This window comes from Pelophylax lessonae (assembly GCF_965119305.1).
Source record: "Pelophylax lessonae genome assembly, chromosome: 1".
Classification (NCBI taxonomy): domain Eukaryota; kingdom Metazoa; phylum Chordata; class Amphibia; order Anura; family Ranidae; genus Pelophylax; species Pelophylax lessonae.
Genome location: NC_138768.1, coordinates 477344455 through 477363424, shown reverse-complemented (window position 1 = coordinate 477363424; position 18970 = coordinate 477344455). Strand labels below are relative to the sequence as shown.

Sequence of the window (18970 nt, the reverse complement as noted above, 5' to 3'; positions counted from 1 at the left end):
TATAGCTTGCAGTGCTGATCGAGAAGAATGTTTCAAGCAGAACAGCTTAATACTGTGCCCAAAGAGAAGTCCAAAGGGAGGGCAGGGAAGGGTCACATATCCACAAAAGCCAACTTGGTTCAGTTCAGGATCAGTACATGCCACAGGTACTGCAAGCACCTTAGAGCGCCACTGCAGGCCACCTCTGATACTACATGGTCCCATAAGGTACAATGGTGCCTAAATGTTAGCCCTTGCCATATCCTGAACACAGTGCACTCCACAAGGGAACAGTTGTGGGAAGTACCCCTAGAGGAAAAAAAGCAAATTAGGGCTCCCTGGGATGAATGTCTAAAGGTCTTCTGCCCTGCACTCACTAATCAACCGCAGGAATAAGGGGGATTTAAATGCTTCCTGACTTTGCCCTCCATGGTGGGCATACCCCTGCAGGGGTCTTCAGAGACTGAGCTCTGTGCCTGGCAGACCTCAGCTCTGGATCTATATAGCACCACGAGGTTAACTCCACTTTGATGAGTCAACCAATCCAGAAGCTGCAGAAAAGCAGCAGTGGTCCTAAAAAGAATCACTATGCAAAAATAAGAGGGTACATTTCTCTCAGTAGAGAGAAGAAGTCCATCACCTAAGAACAGTAGCAAAAAAGTGAGGCTAGCTATAAGTGGCAGGGGTTATATGGGGGATGCCTCAGCTTTTAATTTTTTTCTTTGCCAAATTCCAATAACATCAAGGTGGTTGCATATAACCCAGCTGTAAGGATTAACAAAGCCTGTCCTGTATTGTATGATCAGGAAACATTAGTTTAAAAACTCACATACTAAAAAAAAAAAAAACTCCAGCATTATAGTTTCCCTTGTAAGTAAATTATATGACAATGTTATAAAGTTATAAATACGTACTGGCCACATAACAGGAAAACAGGGTTTCTGAAGTGAAATATGAAGTGATTGTACTGTAAACTAATCCCTGTTTAACATACCAAGTTCCATTGGCAAAGTTGGGATGCACAATTCAACATCAGTAAACCATAAATCAGTAATTCACATCTCTGTATCTTATAAATATCTAATTTACTTATGAAAGGCAGAGTTAAAGGTAATCAAATACCAAAAGATTTATTATTCATGATTGTCACCCATTAGCAAGTGATGTATGAAGAGTGCAAATCCTGAAATCCCATGTTAACCACTTACAGTATTTTGCCATTTCATAAACTGGTTTATCCCTAAAGATATAAAATTTCTGAAATAATAACATTCATGTTGAGGTTTACCAAATGCCTGCAAATACTTCTTTTTCATATATATTCAGCTCTAAAACACTATGGGGCACAGTCGAGATGCTCATTGTATACAAATTAGAGCGCTTGCAAATTCTGCAATATCTAATACTGAAAATCCTAAAATGCAGGGCATGCAATTAAAAATCATTCAAAATCATTAGATTCCATCTGTTTATCTAGTTTTGTAGTGCATATGGTGAAGGACAAGGTAGGGAGTGGTGTGTGAATAAATATGTGCATATAAACCATTAAGATGCTTGCAACTTTTATGTCAATTTCTGTGTGCTGAATAGGGTTTTTGATGAACCAAAAATAGGAGTTTACATGAAGAATGTCTCACCAGACAGTCTCTTTGTAAGGTCTTAACCAATGCACTAAATGTATCCGTATCCAGAAGCAATCCTTCAGGTGCATCTTGCATGAAGTCCAAGTCTTTGTAGGTAGGACACCTTTTTTCTCTCTCTTTTTTGGAAGCACGTCTTTTATAGGTAGAGCCCTTAAGGTCATACTTAAAATGCATACGGACTACCCGTGGTAAGATATTGTTCATCACAGCAACACGGATATTCTTCCCACCAGACTGAACACAGTACAAGCCATAGAACTTGGGCAATAGAGTACGTGGGTTTTGGTTAAGGTTCTGCAAAGGTTAAAGAAAACACAAGGCTACTTTTAGTTAAAAATGTATAGTAAAGAAACTATAATTCCTATTTATCTGCAAAACATATAGATCTTTATGTGTCAGCATGCTTTTATTTTTTTATTTTTTTGACAGTTATGGTTCCTAAGCCACCAACTGGCATCAGACTTCCTCTAAAAAGTTTGAATTTGATTTGTGGATCTGTGGAAATAACTTCAGCTCTTAGTAAAAACACATTCATAAAAAAGGTACTTGTTAAAGAAATGTATAAAAGAGATTCAGATTAATAACAGATTTACAAGACATGTTAAAAAAAACTCACATACAGGTCATACCATGTAATATCCAGGAAGCAGTTTCTGAAGGAATTCAGCCTCTTTATGCATTACTGTCTTGATAATGAATTCATCATCACTTGTGACATAAAATAGAGACCCACTTGCCCCAGGGTTAGAAAGTTCAATCAGAGGCTCATTACACAAGGAATACTGGATTAAAGAACAGAAACAGAAGAACTTAAATCATTGTGTTTTTATGTGACACAAATTGTTAAAATGACAAAGGCAATTGATGTAACACTTCAACAAAATAAAACACCAATCAGCAGACACAAAAACAACCCCAGCATTTAAGTCAGTGGAAGCAATATCATCTTCCAGCATTGATGTCAGTGGAATGCAAACATAACCCCCAATGATGGTGTCAGTGTGGTGCAATATTAACCCCCAAGACTGGAGTCAGTGGATGCAATAGAAACTCTGTACATTGGTGTCAGTGAATTCAATAGAAACCCCCAAAATTGGTGTCAGTGGTCGCAATAATAATCCTTAGCATTGGTGTCAGTGTGAGCAATAACAACCCCCAGCATTAGTATCAGTGACTACAATAATAACCCCCAGCATTGGTGCCAGTGGATACAATAATACCCCAAAGTATTGGTGTAAATGGTCGCAATAAAACCCCTGCGTTGGTGGTCAGTGACATTGAAAGTTACTGGGCATAATATTAACCCCCTGCACTAGTGTCTGTACTATTAACCCTTCTTTTCCCCTTGCATTAGGGGTCAGTTACAGTCAGTGCTTTAAGTGGCCCAAAAGAGGTGCCTGTACTCTATTATAGCCTATAAATTTTTTCGCCCCCACCCCACATCATGGTCCCCACAGAGCACCCCCCCGGCCTGGGCTGGGACTCCGGAGCAGGGGGACTCACTGGTGGTGACTGGTCTGGCTCTGGAGTGGAAAATATTCTTGGGGGGGCAATTGAGGGCGTAGATGCCCAAAATGAGCGTACTGGTACGCTAAGGCACATGGAGAGGTGGCGGTATGCTCAAGAGCCATAGTTGGAAGTGGCGGTACTGAGTACCAGTGCATACCGGCCCACTTAAAGCACTGGTTACAGTGAAATGTAACCCCCCTGCATTAGTGGTCAGTGGAAGTTAACCCAGCATCCCCCCTTGCATTAGTGTTCACGGCAGAGAACATTAACCCCCCCCCCAACTTCCCCCTTCCTACATTGGTGGACATACATACCAATGAAAGTTAAAAAGGGAAGCAATACAATAAGATATAAAGTAATATAAAGATCAGCGCTGCTCCTCATAAATAAATATAAAAAAATATCATGTGCCAAAGCTTGTAATTCTCCTATATTACGTAAAACTTTAAAGTTATATGAATATTTTTTTGAAAAAGTGCATGTGTTATCAAAAAATGTGCATGTGTGCATAAGTATATTATATCTAATGTACAAATATCATGTGATTAAGAAATGTGACAAAGTATGACAATTCAAAATTGCATCTATAGAATCTTAAAACTGTGGTAATAAATGCTGTGCACATAAACCAATCAATAAAAATATTATCTAAAGATAAGACAATCTTCGTGCTCTACTCTTGTGTACCCCACTCACCAGACAATGGACGAAATGAGCGTAGCTGGTGGATAAACACTGAGGTGCACACCCCTATCTGTTTACCTGGTAGGGTCAGGTATATACCTTCTTGGTAAGGTCTAGGTCTCCTGGATATCAAATTACTATGTACTCTCCTTATACAAATGGCTCGCTGTGTAGGTATTCAAGTAGGTAGCAAAAGAAGTATATCCTCGAAGTATATCTTAAGCCACTGGCGGTCAACTTGAAAATTATAAAGAGCCTCAAGTGCAGCCCCCCACAATTCTAAAGGGCCGCACAACAGCAGCGCATTTTTGAACCTCAATGCTCACAAATTTCCGTACTGCTGCATTTTTTGCAACTTATCGCAATGCACACTGAGGTTAGAGAAAAATAATCCCCAGCTGTGGTGTCAGTGAATACAATAATAACGCCCAGCCTTGATGTCAGTGGATGCAATAATAACCCCAAAAATAACCCCATACATTGGTGCCAATAAACACAAAAAATAACCCCCGAAGCCTTGTGTCAGTGACTGCAATAATAACCTCTAGCATTGGTGTCAGTGGCGCAATAATACCCCCGCATTGGTGGTCAGTGACAGTGAAAGTTACCCCTCACCTCCCCCACATTGGTGGTCATGGTAAAGAAATGTTACCTCTCCATCCTCCCCTTCCTACATTGGTGGGCATGGCAGTGAATGTTAACCCTCCCCCCGCACTAGTAGTCATGGTAGTAAATGGTTCAATTGGTACACAATCCATATTGTAATTTAATGTTAATAAAATGTACTCTCAATCTGCAGCCACTACAATTTTCTGTAAAATACATTGCAATATGGCAACCTGGAAGCATTCTGTACACGGTTGTGTACAGAATGCTCCTAAAGACTCCTTTACCTCCTTGTGTGATTGGCTCACTGTTTTTTCAAGATGTCTGCACTAGGATACAAGCAAAATCACATTTACAAAAGCCCCATTGGGCATGAGGAATAGCAGTACACCAGGAAGTTATAATGAACCAGTCCCTCCAATTTAGAATTAGTCTGTAAAGAAAACAACTTTTTCTTCAAAGCAGAATCAGGTAGGACTCCGCAACAACGTTTTTTAAATTTCTTGCAATGTACACTGATCACACAGAGGGCTATTTTTTTCTCAACTAAAGTGGAGTTACAATTTAAGCTTGCCAAACAGGGAATTTTGGCTGGTTCCTGAAAATTAGTATGTGACTCCATCGGCAGCACTCTATTTGACATCTTTCAACTGAAAGTCATAAGAGCCAGATTGAAATTTGGCAGCCAAACAGCACCTGTATCCATTTAAATGCAGGTATTGTTCGGATATTTTGAAAGTCAGTGGTGGTGGCTTTCTGAAAACAATGTGTGGGTAGGTGTGTACCGCGCTCAGGAAAAATTGAATAAATATTAACTAAATTAATGGTGAACTTAAATGCAGCTGTTCAAAATGGTAATGACCAAATCTGTTAAAGTGCAGTGCAAATACAGCGCAAAAATAAGTGAAATAACTAATGACAATAATTAAAATTTCTAGAATGCAGCTGTTCATAAATAGTGGTAACCCAAAATTCATAAATACGAAAAAAATATATATCACCAAAATTCATAAATACGAGAAAAATATATATCACCAAAATTCATAAATACGAGAAAAATATATATCACCAAAATTCATAAATACGAGAAAAATATATATCATCAAAATTCATAAATACGAGAAAAATATATATCACCAAAATTCATAAATACGAGAAAAATATATATCACCAAAATTCATAAATACGAGAAAAATATATATCACCAAAATTCATAAATACGAGAAAAATATATATCTGAAAACAATAGCTACAGTGGCAGATATTTTCATCCGCACTGTCTTGCATTACTGTGGATGGAGGAATCTGTTAAATGTCTTTTGTTCAGCCTTTAGGCTAAACAAAAGAAACAAGTGTATGGCCAGCTTTAGACAGCTTTAACACTTTGTCATCCCTGCCCATGTATTTATTCTTTGCTAATACAGTATATTAACGTTTTTGATGTAATTTAACTCTTTTACTGCCACAGATGCAGCCAAGAACCACTTGCAGCTGGCCAGCTCAATAGGTCTCACGTCATCTGCATTGCCTTCTGTTTCTAAGCTCAATCACTTCAGAGACCATGAACTTATAGCAGAAGGGTCCCCCAGACTGTCAAATAGTTAGTCAGGACTAGGGGTCACATATAGTATATCAGTGAGCCACATGCATTTAGATTGCCCTCTAGTACCTACTACAACGCAATCCGTCTAGTCTCACAGATCATCTCCTATCTTGTCTGCCGGGCCCAGCCTGACATGCACAATTACTGACACCACTGGGGTATGTAGCAGCTGATTAACATTCGGCTAGACTGTGAAGGCATTAAGAGACATTGGATGATAGCAGGTTATCATGCTAGAAAGATTGGCCTGAAAAAGACTAATTTGCAAAGTCCATACTGGTAATCGTGGATGCAGTTCGTATTTAAAATGAGCCAAATCCAGCTTCCAGAGATAGCACTCTGCCATCAAAGGTGGGTTTACATGGTAATTAAATACCGGCCAATGCTTCAGGCCATACAGTATATAATATCAGCCACAAAGATCTGTACATCTATGAGGTTCCACTGTCTGAGCACCAATACGGGCTGACCGCTTGTAACATGGATACCTCCACTCTGAATGGGCTTGTAGGACATATGCAACAGCTGAATCAAGCAAAGTTAGAGTGACTAGGTGTGTGGGTATTTGTCTCACCACTCTGGTTAATACACAAAAAAATATATCCTCTTCTTTTAATATGAAGCTGCTAGTATGGCATTCAGAGCAGACCTGCCCCTACGCTTGATGTGATCCACAGCTTAACCATTATGCAGGATGTCCATAGAATCCACATAGGGGGTCACACACCAGCGTGCATGTCAGCAGGTCTTCTGGCCTTGAGGGGGGGGGGGGGAGCGAAGAATTTAATTTATTTTGACTATCCACAGCGAGATCAGAGGGGTACTAGTTTGCTTCCTTAGTCAGGTATGCAGCTTCTGGTCACATTGATCGTGTGAATGAGGCCATTTTTTTTGTAGATTTTCCTCAGTATAAAGTTGGGGTGTTTGAGAAAAAAGGCTGAGTCAGGGGACAGTAAAGGACTTCATTTCAACAGAGACCAAAGTGTAGAGTAGATCTTCTTTGGCTTGAACACACCTCCAGCAAGTGTCAAGGGAGGTTGGAAACATGGTGAAGAATTTGTGGCCTTCTGTAGCACCAGGTACGGATTTTGAACTCATGGTGCAGATGGAGGTATTGTGCGCATGTTAAAGTAGTCTGTCCTTTTGACTGCTGCATTTGTAAATCTTTCCCACTTGTTTAAGTGTGTTGGGGTTTAATATTGCATTGGAAAATTGATCTGAGAGTGCATTAAGTAGTTCTTCTAGTGCACACTAGTTTTCAAATGCAGTGAGAGGGTGCATGAATCTTCACACTTTGGAATGGGTTCTGAGAGCTGGGCTGACAGCTGAGAGGATTCTGAGAACTGGGCTGTTCACCAGGATCCCAGATCTCTTAGTCTGGAGTTTTTTGACATTTGTTCCAGAGAAGGCTATTGTCAATTAACAACACATGAGATTTTGAGGACCCAATCTATGAAGCAGTTGCTGGTTTTCTGGAATGGGAAAGAGGGGGAATGGAGAAATATATACGTTTTTCATCCCAAAAAAAAAGTCTTTGGCATATGGCAAAAGTTGTACCAATGTTAGGGTGGGCTTTGAAATAGGAAGGAATATTTTGGGGGCGTTAGGGTTGCCACAGGGATTCTGATCATCTCCTGTTCTACAGAGACCCATTGTCTTAAAGGACCAGGTTGGTACCAGTCAAACATTCTGGTAATGTGACAGGCCGTTTCGTTCTAAAAATGAATGCCACCATAGTTTTTATGTAGTCGCAATACAGAATGTTTAAGTCTAGGGGGTTTATTATAAATATACAGGATTTATATAGTACCCACAGTTTGCACAGTGCTTTACAACATGAGGGCAGACAGTACAGTTACAAAACAGTTCAATACAGGTGGAATCAGAGGGCCCTGCTCATTAGAGCTTGCAATCTAGGAGGAAGGTCAAGTGATAAAAAAAGTAATAGCTGTGGGGGATGAGCTGATGGAGAAAATAAAAGTACAGTTGTTAGGTGTGGGCAGAAAAGGCTTATCTGAAGAGGAGGGTTTTCTAAAAGCAAACAGATTAGAAGATAATCGGACAGATTGGGGTAAGGAGTTCCATAGGATGGAAGAGGCTCTGAAAAAGTCCAAAAGGTGAGCACGGGAGGAGGTGAAGAGGGAGTTAGAGAGCAGGAGGTCTTGGGAGGATAGAAGAGAACGATTAGGTTGGTATTTTGAGACTAGGTTAGTGATGTAGCTGGGGGCCAAGCTGTGGATTGCTTTGTAAGTTAATGTTAGTATTTTGAATTGAATTCCTTGTGTGAATGGCAGCCAATGAAGGGATTGGCAGAGAGGAGTAGCAGACACTGAGCAGTTGGTAAGGTAGATGAGCCTGGCAGCAGTATTCATAATGGGCTGAAGAGGGGATAGCCTATGTAAAGGTAAGCCAATGAGAAGGGAGTTGCATAAGTCGAAATGAAAGATGACCAGGAAGTGAACTAGGAGCTTTGTGGTGTCATTAGTTAGAAAGGGGCGTATTTTAGAGATGTTGGGGGGGTTGAGGCGGCAAGATTTGGACAGTGATTGGACGTGGGGCGGAAAGCATAGTTCAGAGTCCAGGATTATACCTAGAACCTTGGCATGCAGGGATGGGCTGACAGTTGTGCCATCAATCTTGACAGAGAGATCAGGGGAAAGGGCACGTGGGGGAGGAAAAATTATGAACTCAGTTCTGGATAGATAGAGTTTGAGGAAGTGGTGTGACATTCACGCTGATATGTCTGCTAGTAATATAGTGATATGTGAGGCGACTGAAGGAGCTGAGATGAAGTATAGAGAGAAAAGTTTGTGTATTGTTGGCTTAGAGATGGTATTGGAAGCCATGGGAGGCTATCAGCTGATCTAGGGAGGAGGTGTAGATAAGGAATAGGAAAGGTCCAAGAACAGAACCTTGGGGGTCCCTAGCAGAGAAAAGAAGAGAAGAGGAGGAAGTAGAATTGTAAGTAACACTAAAAGGTGGGGTTTGGATAAGTAGGATGAGAACTGGTAAAGAGTACAGTCACAGAACAAAGGCGTGAAGTCTTTTAAGGAGGAGGGGGTGGTCAACCGTATCAAAGGCAGCAGAAAGGTCCAGGAGTAAAAGTACAGAATAGTGTCCATTTATTTTGGCCGTTAGTAGATGAGCCTATATTATTTGTAGGAAGGTACCGTTCACCGATTCCATTAAGAAAGTTTGGATGTGGGCATGAAGGGCCTGTAAGAAGTAGAGGTCAGGGAAGTAAATTCATTTTTGGGGTCCTGAGAACCATAGGATAAGGTCATTTAGCACTTTTTGTAAAAGAGTGGGAAAGTTTATTAAGTATATAAAGAAAGAACATGACCGCACACCACAGTTGGAAGAGTGCTTGTCAGGATTCTTTATTTGTCGCTAGGTCAGGCAGACACAACAGGATAAAGTTTACGCATTTCACACGAACATACCGTGCTTGTTCACAACATCAATGTGGCACAAACACAGGCTATATAAAGTGCAAGTTCAAAAGGAGAGCCGCACCTCAAATGCGTTGGTTGGATGGCTGGCTAATGCATGACCTTTGGATATACCTATATAACACATATAGAACACATTTCTATGATTACAATTCTTTGCTGTTATTTGTTCTCCCTGATACCTACAGGAGGATCTGCACTCCATTGTGTTCTTTGTCGCTCTTCACATTTTTATATTATTTTTTACCATTTGTCATTATTTTTTATCATTCTAGGACATATCATATCCCTACATAGTCCATTCTTATTTTTCCATTCTGGACATGTTAGAATTGAGTTTAAGGATATTAATCCCATATACTATAGTGAAGTCTATACAGTATACTGCCCCCTTGGTGTTGTTATTCATTTCCCTACATGGTTCAGTATGAGCATTGACTCTTCTGACAAAGTCCTCTCATGTCTCTGTGAGGGGTTTTCATCTAGTATACAGTATCTCACAAAAGGGAGTGCACCCCTCACATTTTTGTAAATATTTTATTATATAGTTTCATGTGACAACACTGAAGAAATGGCACTTTGCTACAATGTAAAGTAGAGGGTGAACAGCTTGTATAACAGTGTCAATTTGCTGTCCCCTCAAAATAACTCAACACACAGCCATTAATGTCAAAACCGCAGGCAAGAAAAGTGAGTACACCCCTAAGTGAAACGTCCAAATTGGGCCCAAAGTGTTAATATTTTGTGTACCCACCATTATTTTCCAGCACTGCCTTAACCCTCTTGGGCATGGAGTTCACCAGAGCTTCAAAGGTTGCCACTGGAGTCCGCTTCCACTCCTCCACATCACGGAGCTAGTGGATGTTAGAGATCTTGTGCTCCTCCACCTTCGGTTTTTTGAGGATGCCCCACAGATGCTCAATAGGGTTTAAGTCTGGAGACGTGCTTAGCCAGTCCATTACCTTTACCCTTTCTTTAGCAAAGCCAGTGGTCGTCTTGGAGGTGTACTTGGGGTCCTTATGTTGGAATACTGCCCTGCGGCCCAGTCTTCAAAGGGAGGGGATCATGCTCTGCTTCAGCATGTCACAGTACATGTTGGCATTCATGGTTCCCTCAATGAACTGTAGCTCCTGTGGCAGGGCACATGGATCCGTAGTCGATGGAAGATACGTGTCACCGAGGTTCCTGGCCTCGGTGAGATAAGAGCCGGTAGTTCTGTGTCAGCAGCAGCTAGTGCTGTTTGACATTTTTCTATTTTAGTGTGGCTGCAAAGCCGAATCCGGGCCGGCTCTTATTGGGAGCAGTTAAGGTATGGGTGGGTGGCTGCTCCCCACGCTCCAGGCCAGGTCTTGCCTGGGGTTTATAAGGCAGACAGCCTAACAGGTGTTTGAGATTTGTCTCCAGGCACCAGAAGGCTGTGGAAGTGAGTGTTGAGGCTGGAAAGCTTACAAGCAGATGAACTGACCCATTGCTGTGTGTGAACAGCACCAAAGAGACACAGGTGAATGGACTTGTTGCTGTGCTTAAACCTGCCTTTAAGACTGTCAGTTTTCCTTTTTGTTGGGTGTGAGTTAACACCAAGAAAGACTGTTACTTTTGTGTTCCTGAAGTGTAAATAAAACACTCCTGATTTACTTTGAAGAACCATCTGTTTTGCCTCTATACTGCACCCGCAAATCCTACCTACCAGAGCAAATCCCCACATTTGGTGCTCGGATGCGGGCATGCGCAGTGAGGCTGGCGTAAAACGCCAAAATATTTTTGTTCTGCTGAATGTGACTGTACATGTCGTATATTAAGCCTGCTAAGCTGCAGCCACAGGAAAAGATGGAGGAATTGATAAGGCAGCTTACCCAGGCCAGTTTAGGACAACAGCAGGCCATAGAGCTACAGCGGGAGACTAACCTGCAACAGCAGAAAAGACATGAGGAGGCTATGCGTGCACAGCAGGAAACTAATCAACGGCTGCTGCAACATGTGTTGGCGTTGGAAAAGTCTGGGGTGTCTCGGGGAGTGCATGATGCCCGGAAAGCGGTCCGTGCAGCGATACCCAAGATGGCTCCCACGGATGACGTCGAGACGTACCTCGCCATATTTGAAAAAGTGGCGGTCCGGGAGAAGCTACCCCGTGACCAGTGGGCTGAGGTGGTCGCTCCGTTCCTGGCATCCGGACCCCAGCAGGTGTTTTTCGATTTGACAGATGACCAAGCTGCCGACTACCCGACCGTAAAAGGTGAGATCCTGGCGAGACTGGGCGTAAATGTCTTAGTCCGCGCTCAGCGAGTGCATCAGTGGGGCTACAAAGCGGCCGAACCGGCCAGGCCACAATATTACGATTTACTGCACAGACTGCAAAAATGGCTGCAGCCTGATCTGTTAAAGCCCACTGATATGCTGGACCGCTTATTGGCTGACATGTTTTGGAGGGCCTTGCCTTATCCCCTCCAGCACTGGATCGGCCAGGCTTCTCCTGACAATGCTCTGGATATGGTTGACCTGGTGGAGCGCTATGAGGCCACCAAGAACTTGCAGGGATGTACAGGGGGGAGGGGGCCAGTCAAACCCCGGAAATCTCCGCCACCGACCCAACGCTTGGTGGCAATGAGACACACTCAAGACGTACTCCCTGTACGCCCGGCCCCAATAGTCTGCTGGCGGTGTCAGGAGCCAGGTCACGTGAGGGCTGAGTGTCCCCAACAGGACGAGCCTATGGAGACTAACTATGGACACCGCCACTCGTTGTATGCACGAAAGCTATGCGCCACAGGCACTGGTGAGGTGATAGACAGTAACCATCTGTGTCAGGTGGAAGTGGGAGACACTTTTGCGGTGGCTCTGCTGGACTCAGGAAGTCTGGTGTCCCTGGTGAGAACGGCGTTAATACGGCCTGCTGAATATACCGGCCGCAGAGTCGGGGTCGTATGTATTCATGGAGACTTAAAGGACTATCCCACAGCGCTGGTAACTTTGTCTACAGCGGCCGGCAAATGGACCCATGAGGTGGCTGTCGCTACCAAGTTGCCACATGAACTAATAATCGGAAGGGACTTTCCAGGTTTTCCGGCACTGTGGCCTACGGTTAAAGGGTCTGACAAGCCTGAGACAGGGACAACCCTAGCAGAATGGCCTGGTTCCAGTGTGAGGCCAGAGCCCTGGGAGCCTGAGTCCGAAGGGCCCTCGGTAGGGGTGACCACAGCTTCTGTGATAGAGGGGGACACCACCCCACTAAATGTAATGGTGGGAGACGTGGAGGACTTGCCATCCGGCCCTGAGTTGGCAGACCTCAATGTCTCCGGGGAAAATTTTGGGACCGCACAACACCGGGATACGTCCCTAAGCAGGGCCTGGGAAAATGTTGTAATCATTAATGGTAAACCAAAAAAACCTGGGGCTGAATTGATGTTTCCACGTTTTATTGTTCAACAGGAAATGTTATATCGAGTGAATCAAATCCGGGGTGAACTGGTTGAACAGTTGGTGGTGCCCACAGCGTACCGCAAGCTTGTTATGGAGCTTGCCCACCAACATGTTCTTGGGGGACATTTGGGGTGGCAGAAAACACAGGACCGCATACTACAGAGGTTTTATTGGCCCGGTGTGTTCAGAGAAGTGGAAGAGTATTGTAAGTCATGTCCGGTCTGTCAGATAACTAGCCCCCAGCCCCATTTCCGTAGTCCCCTGATACCTCTCCCGATAATTGAGGTCCCATTTGAACGAATCGCTATGGATCTAATCGGCCCTGTTCCAAAATCTGCCAGGGGTCACCAACATATTCTAGTCATCCTTGACTACGCCACTCGCTACCCGGAGGCGATACCCCTGCGACATACATCCGCCAAACTTATAGCTAAGGAGTTAATGGAAATGTTTTCCCGGGTGGGACTGCCTAAAGAGCTCCTGACTGACCAAGGGACACCGTTTATGTCCAAGGTTATGAGAGAACTCTGTAAGCTGCTCCACATAAAACAATTACGTACATCCGTCTACCATCCCCAGACGGATGGTCTGGTCGAGAGATTTAACCAAACATTAAAAAACATGTTAAAAAGAGTAGTTTCCAGGGATGGTAAGGACTGGGACCTGCTTCTACCCTATCTGATGTTTGCAGTGCGAGAAGTACCTCAGGCTTCCACGGGGTTCTCGCCCTTCGAACTGTTATATGGTAGGCATCCTCGCGGGTTGTTGGATATAGCCAAAGAGGCCTGGGAACAACAACCCACCCCCTACAAAAGTGTTGTTGACTATGTCACCCAGATGCAGGAACGGATGGAAAAGGTGATGCCCTTGGTCCGTGAACACATGGAGGCAGCCCAACGAGCCCAGAGTAGGATCTACAATCGACAGGCTAGGGTCCGGAACTTTAACCCGGGTGATCGGGTAGTGGTACTAGTACCAACAGTAGATAGCAAGTTCCTAGCTAGGTGGCAAGGTCCCTATGAGGTGCTCGAAAAGATAGGAGAAGTAAATTACAAAGTACACCAGCCAGGGCGGCGGAAGCCGGAGCAGGTGTACCACGTAAATTTACTAAAGCCGTGGAAAGATAGGGACTTGTCCGAGAACGACAGCCCCCAGCCAGGGTTTCTAGGTGAAAAGGGTCCAACCCCTCCTCTTGAAGCCTGTGAAGCAGTAACCAAGGTAAAAGCTGCAGATAGCCTATCCTCCAAACAGGTCCAGGAAGTCAGGGAGTTCATTAATCGGAACACAGATGTGTTCTCTGACCTCCCTGGACGTACGTCTCTAATCCTACATGATATCGTCACTGAGCCCCGGGTCAAGGTCCGGGTAAAGCCATATCGGGTACCCGAGGCTCGGCGACATGCTATTGAGGAAGAAGTACAACTCATGTTAAAACTCGATGTTATTGAAGAGTCTAAAAGTGAATGGGCCAGTCCTATAGTCTTAGTACCCAAACCAGACGGGACGTTGCGGTTCTGCAACGATTTTCGTAAGCTAAACGAGGTCTCCAAGTTTGACGCGTACCCTATGCCCCGAGTAGACGAGCTGATTGAGAAATTAGGCCAAGCCCGATATTTTTCAGTGCTAGACCTCACTAAAGGGTACTGGCAAGTACCCTTAACGGAGTCTGCCAAGGAAAAAACGGAATTTTTGTAAAATCTTACCTGTAAAATTCCTTTCTCTGAGTCCTCCGACAGTCGCCGCCTCTTCATATTCGTCACATATGGGGTATTAGACTTTGCTCCGAAGGAGTAGCTAGGCAACAGAATATGTTAACAATAAAGCTTTAACATATCCCACCCTCAAGGGGTGGTCCCCTCAGTCAATACCCTCCTACTTCCTGCAACCATATCTCAGTTTTAGTGGAATAGCAGTAGAGTATACATTCAAACCCCAAAAGAGGGGCGGGGGCGGCGACTGTCGGAGGACTCAGAGAAAGGAATTTTACAGGTAAGATTTTACAAAAATTCCGTTTTCTCTTACGTCCTCCGACAGTCGCCGCCTCTTCATATTCGTCACATATGGGGACGTCCCAAAGCAGTGCAAACATGAGGGGTGGGAAACGCATCCGCGCCGAAAGGCAACGCAGTCTCCACATCAAAGAAAGGAACCTTACCAAAGGAAGGAAACCAGCTGGGCAACAGCAAAAATAAGTGCTCAACAGGAGCAACAACCCAGGAAAAGACAAAAAACCAGGGGATACAAAACTTATCCCAACAGCCAGGAGTCCCCAACAAGGGACCCTAGGGAACAGCCGCACTAAGAACCTTGCGGCCAAAGGAAGCATCCGCCGATGCCTGAACATCTACTTTGTAGAATTTTGTGAAAGTGTGTACGGTCGACCAAGTCGCCGCCTTACACACCTGGGCTACAGAAGCCCCATGACGACAGGCCCAAGACGTACTCAGAGATCTAGTAGAGTGCGCCTTCACAGGCACAGGGGGAACCTTCCCCTGCAAGGCATAGGCCTGTTCAATGGTCTGCCTGATCCATTTGGCAATGGTAGAGGCGGAAGCCGCCATGCCCTTCCGAGGACCCTCTGGAAGAACAAACAAGGAGTCCGTCTTTCGAAAAGACTCAGTCGATTTAAGGTAAACCCTAAACGCCCGAACAACATCCAGAGAATGCAATCTCACCTCCTTTGGATGTTTAGGCTTCGTGCACAACGAAGGCAAAACAATATCCTCGTTAAGATGGAATTTCCGAAACTCGTTTCGGCAGAAAAGAAGGATTAGGTCGCAAGACCACCTTATCCAAATGAACAACCAGGTACGGAGACTTGCAGGACAAAGCCGCCAGTTCCGACACTCTGCGAGCCGAAGTGATCGCCACCAAAAAGGCGACCTTTTTGGACAACATAGACAACGAGATCTCCCTGATCTGTTCAAAAGGAGCACGTTGTAACACAGATAGGACTAGATTCAAGTCCCAAGGGGGCAAAGGATCCCTCCTAGGAGGAACCAGATGCCGCACACCCTGAATAAAAGTGCCAACCAAGGAGTTGGAAGCCACGGGACGTTGAAACAGAACGGCCAGCGCAGACACCTGACCCTTTATCGTAGCCAGCGCCGAACGCTGATCGACACCCGTCTGAAGGAAAGACAGCACACGGGAAACCGAGTACGTGCGGGGTGAAAACCCCCTGGACTCACACCAGGCAAAATAGGCCTTCCAAGTACGGTAATAAACCGTTCCCGAGGAAGACTTCCTCGCGTTGATCAAGGTATGAACAACCTCTGGAGAGAGACCCTTCTCCTTCAGGACCTCGGTCTCAACAGCCAGGCCGTCAAAGCCAGCGACTGTAAAGCAGGATGGTAAATCGGTCCTTGAGACAGTAGATCGTCCGGAAGAGGCAGACGCCAGGGGGCGTCGACCGCCAGATTCACGAGGTCTGCGTACCAGGACCGGCGAGGCCAGTCCGGTGCCACAAGAATCACCGTGCTGCGTTCCGAGTGTAACCTGCGAAGGAACCGGGACAGCAACTGAATCGGTGGAAACGCGTACATCAGCCTGTACTGATGCCACGGGGCCACTAACGCGTCCGACGCGTCTGCCCGAGGGTCGCGCGTCCTTGCCACGAACCTCTTCACCTTGTAGTTGAGGCGAGACGCGAACAGGTCCACATCTGGAAGACCCCACTTCGCGCACAACATCTGGAAGACAGCCGGATGGAGAGACCATTCCCCCTGATCCAGGGTCTGGCGACTCAGATAGTCCGCCTGCCAGTTCTCCACTCCCGGAATGTGAACCGCCGTTATCGCCGGGACATGAGTCTCGGCCCAAGACAGAATGTCGGCCACTTCTCGAGCCGCTCGGGCACTCCTGGTGCCCCATTGGTGGTTGATGTAGGCCACCGCCGTGGCATTGTCCGTCTGCACCCGAACCGGGCAGCCCTGCAGCCGGTCTGTCCAGCGATGAAGACAGAGCCTTATCGCACGCAATTCCAGAATGTTGATCGGGAGGGAAGACTCCCCCTCCGACCAGGTCCCCTGGGCGGACAGAACGCCCAGAACACCACCCCAGCCCGACAGGCTGGCATCCGTGGTGATTATCGTCCACGAGATCGGACGAAACGACTTGCCCCCGGACACCGACGGGGACTGGAGCCACCACAGAAGGTTTTCCCTGGTGCGATGACTCAACGAGATCTGAAGATCCAGAGATTGAGGTCGCCCGTCCCACTTGGACAAGATCTCCGCCTGGAGACCCCGCGTGTGAAACTGCGCGAAAGGAATCGCCTCGAAAGCCGAGACCATCAATCCCAGACATCTCATACACGTCCGCAGAGACGAGTTCGGAACGTCCCTGAGGGACCTGACTTCCTCCTGAAGAGTCCTGAGTTTGTCTTCCGGCAGGAAGACCTTCGCCTGCACCGAGTCCAGTATCATTCCCAGATAGGGAAGACGAACCGACGGACTCAGTGTCGACTTTGGAACATTTATCGTCCAACCGAACTCCTGCAGAGTTTGCATCGTGACAGACAGGTCCTTCTCCAGACCCTGACTGGTCGCAGACCGAATCAGAATGTCGTCCAGATACCCCAGGACAGAAATGCCCTGGGCCCTCAATAATGCCAGAACCGGTGCAAGCACCTTGGTGAAGACCCGCGGAGCCGAGGCGAGCCCAAAGGGCAACGCCACGAACTGGTAGTGATCCTCCGCAATGGCAAATCGAAGGTATCTCTGATGACCCTCGAATATGGGGATGTGAAGATACGCATCCTTCAAATCGATGGAGGCCATGAATTCCCCCGGAACCAGGGCAGCCACCACCGAGCGCAGGGATTCCATGCGGAACTTGCGAACCCGCACAGAGCGGTTCAGAGCTTTCAAGTCCAGAATTGGACGAACCTTGCCCTCCTTTCTGGGCACGGTGAACAGATTGGAATAAAACCCCCGAAATCTGTCCCGATGAGGCACCGGAACCACCACTCCCTGAGCCCTCAGGTCCCGCACCGCCAGGTGCAGATCCCGCAGGCGCTCTGGAGACAGTTGTAGATTTGAGGGAAAAAATCTGCTCTCTGGCCGAGAGAGAAACTCGATCTTGTAACCAGATCGAACGATTTCCAGAACCCATCTGTCCCGCACACGGGCCAACCAGGGCTGAAGAAAACCGAGCAAGCGTCCCCCCACCCCAAAACTGGGTGAGGGCGCCCCTTCAGGCCGAACTGTTATGGGCCGCAGGTCCGGATTGGCCGGACTTCTGTTTCCCAGACCAGGGTTTCTTCTGAGAGCCCTGGCCTTTGAACGGTTTGCCCTTGTAGTGCGGCCGAAAGGCACGAAAGGACCCCTGAGGGGGCCGAAAATTCGCATGCTTCTTCCCAGAAGCCCCCTTAGCCTTGGGGAAATGGGGCAAGAGAGTGCTCTTACCCCCGGTGATCCCCTTAATCAACACATCCAGGGACTCCCCAAAAAGGCGAGACCCATCATAAGGCAGATTGGCTAAGGTTTTACGTGAAGATTGGTCCACCGACCAACATTTCAACCAAACCAGGCGGCGAGACAACACCGCCACGCTGTGCACACGTGCAGCCAACGGAATCAGGTCCAGGTCCGCATCACACAGATACATGACACCCTGGTGGATCTGATCCACCATGTCCAGGGTCGCCGCCGAGGCCGAATCGGCCACTAGGACGCGCCTAAGCATCTGCGTCCAACTTGCGATCGCCTGGGCCGCCATGAGAGAAGCAAATAGAGCCTTAAGCATAGAACCCGTAACAGAATAAGTATGACGGGCAAGAGACTCCAGTCTCCTATCCGTGGCATCACGGAAAACAGGGGATCCCTCTGCAGGAATCGCAGTGGCTTTGTTCAAAACCGCAATTGCATGATCCACTGGTGGAGGCACACACCACCGTTCATCAGTGGCAGGGGAGAAAGGATAACGCAGCTTGAATTTACTTGGTACCGCAAAAGGTTTGCGCAGATCGCGCCATTGATCCTTTACAGCGCGCTGAAATTCAGCATTGCAGGGAAAAACCTGCGGCGTCCTGCGTATTCTCTGCGTCCCATAAGCCGCCAAGGCAGCGGGGGGAC

The 18970-nt window shown here is 46.2% G+C and overlaps 1 protein-coding gene across 1 annotated transcript in view; it reads right to left on the bottom strand.

Moving 5' to 3' along the window:
* The window catches only part of PIP5K1C (phosphatidylinositol-4-phosphate 5-kinase type 1 gamma), a 476610-nt gene that overhangs the window by 244230 nt on the left and 213410 nt on the right, over nt 1-18970 (bottom strand). Inside the window, exons 6-7 of the mRNA XM_082248247.1 lie at nt 2252-2404; nt 1617-1916 (exon numbers count right to left, since the gene is read on the bottom strand). Of these exons, the coding sequence (XP_082104373.1) occupies nt 1617-1916; nt 2252-2404 (453 nt within the window). The remainder of the gene's footprint in view (nt 1-1616; nt 1917-2251; nt 2405-18970) is intronic.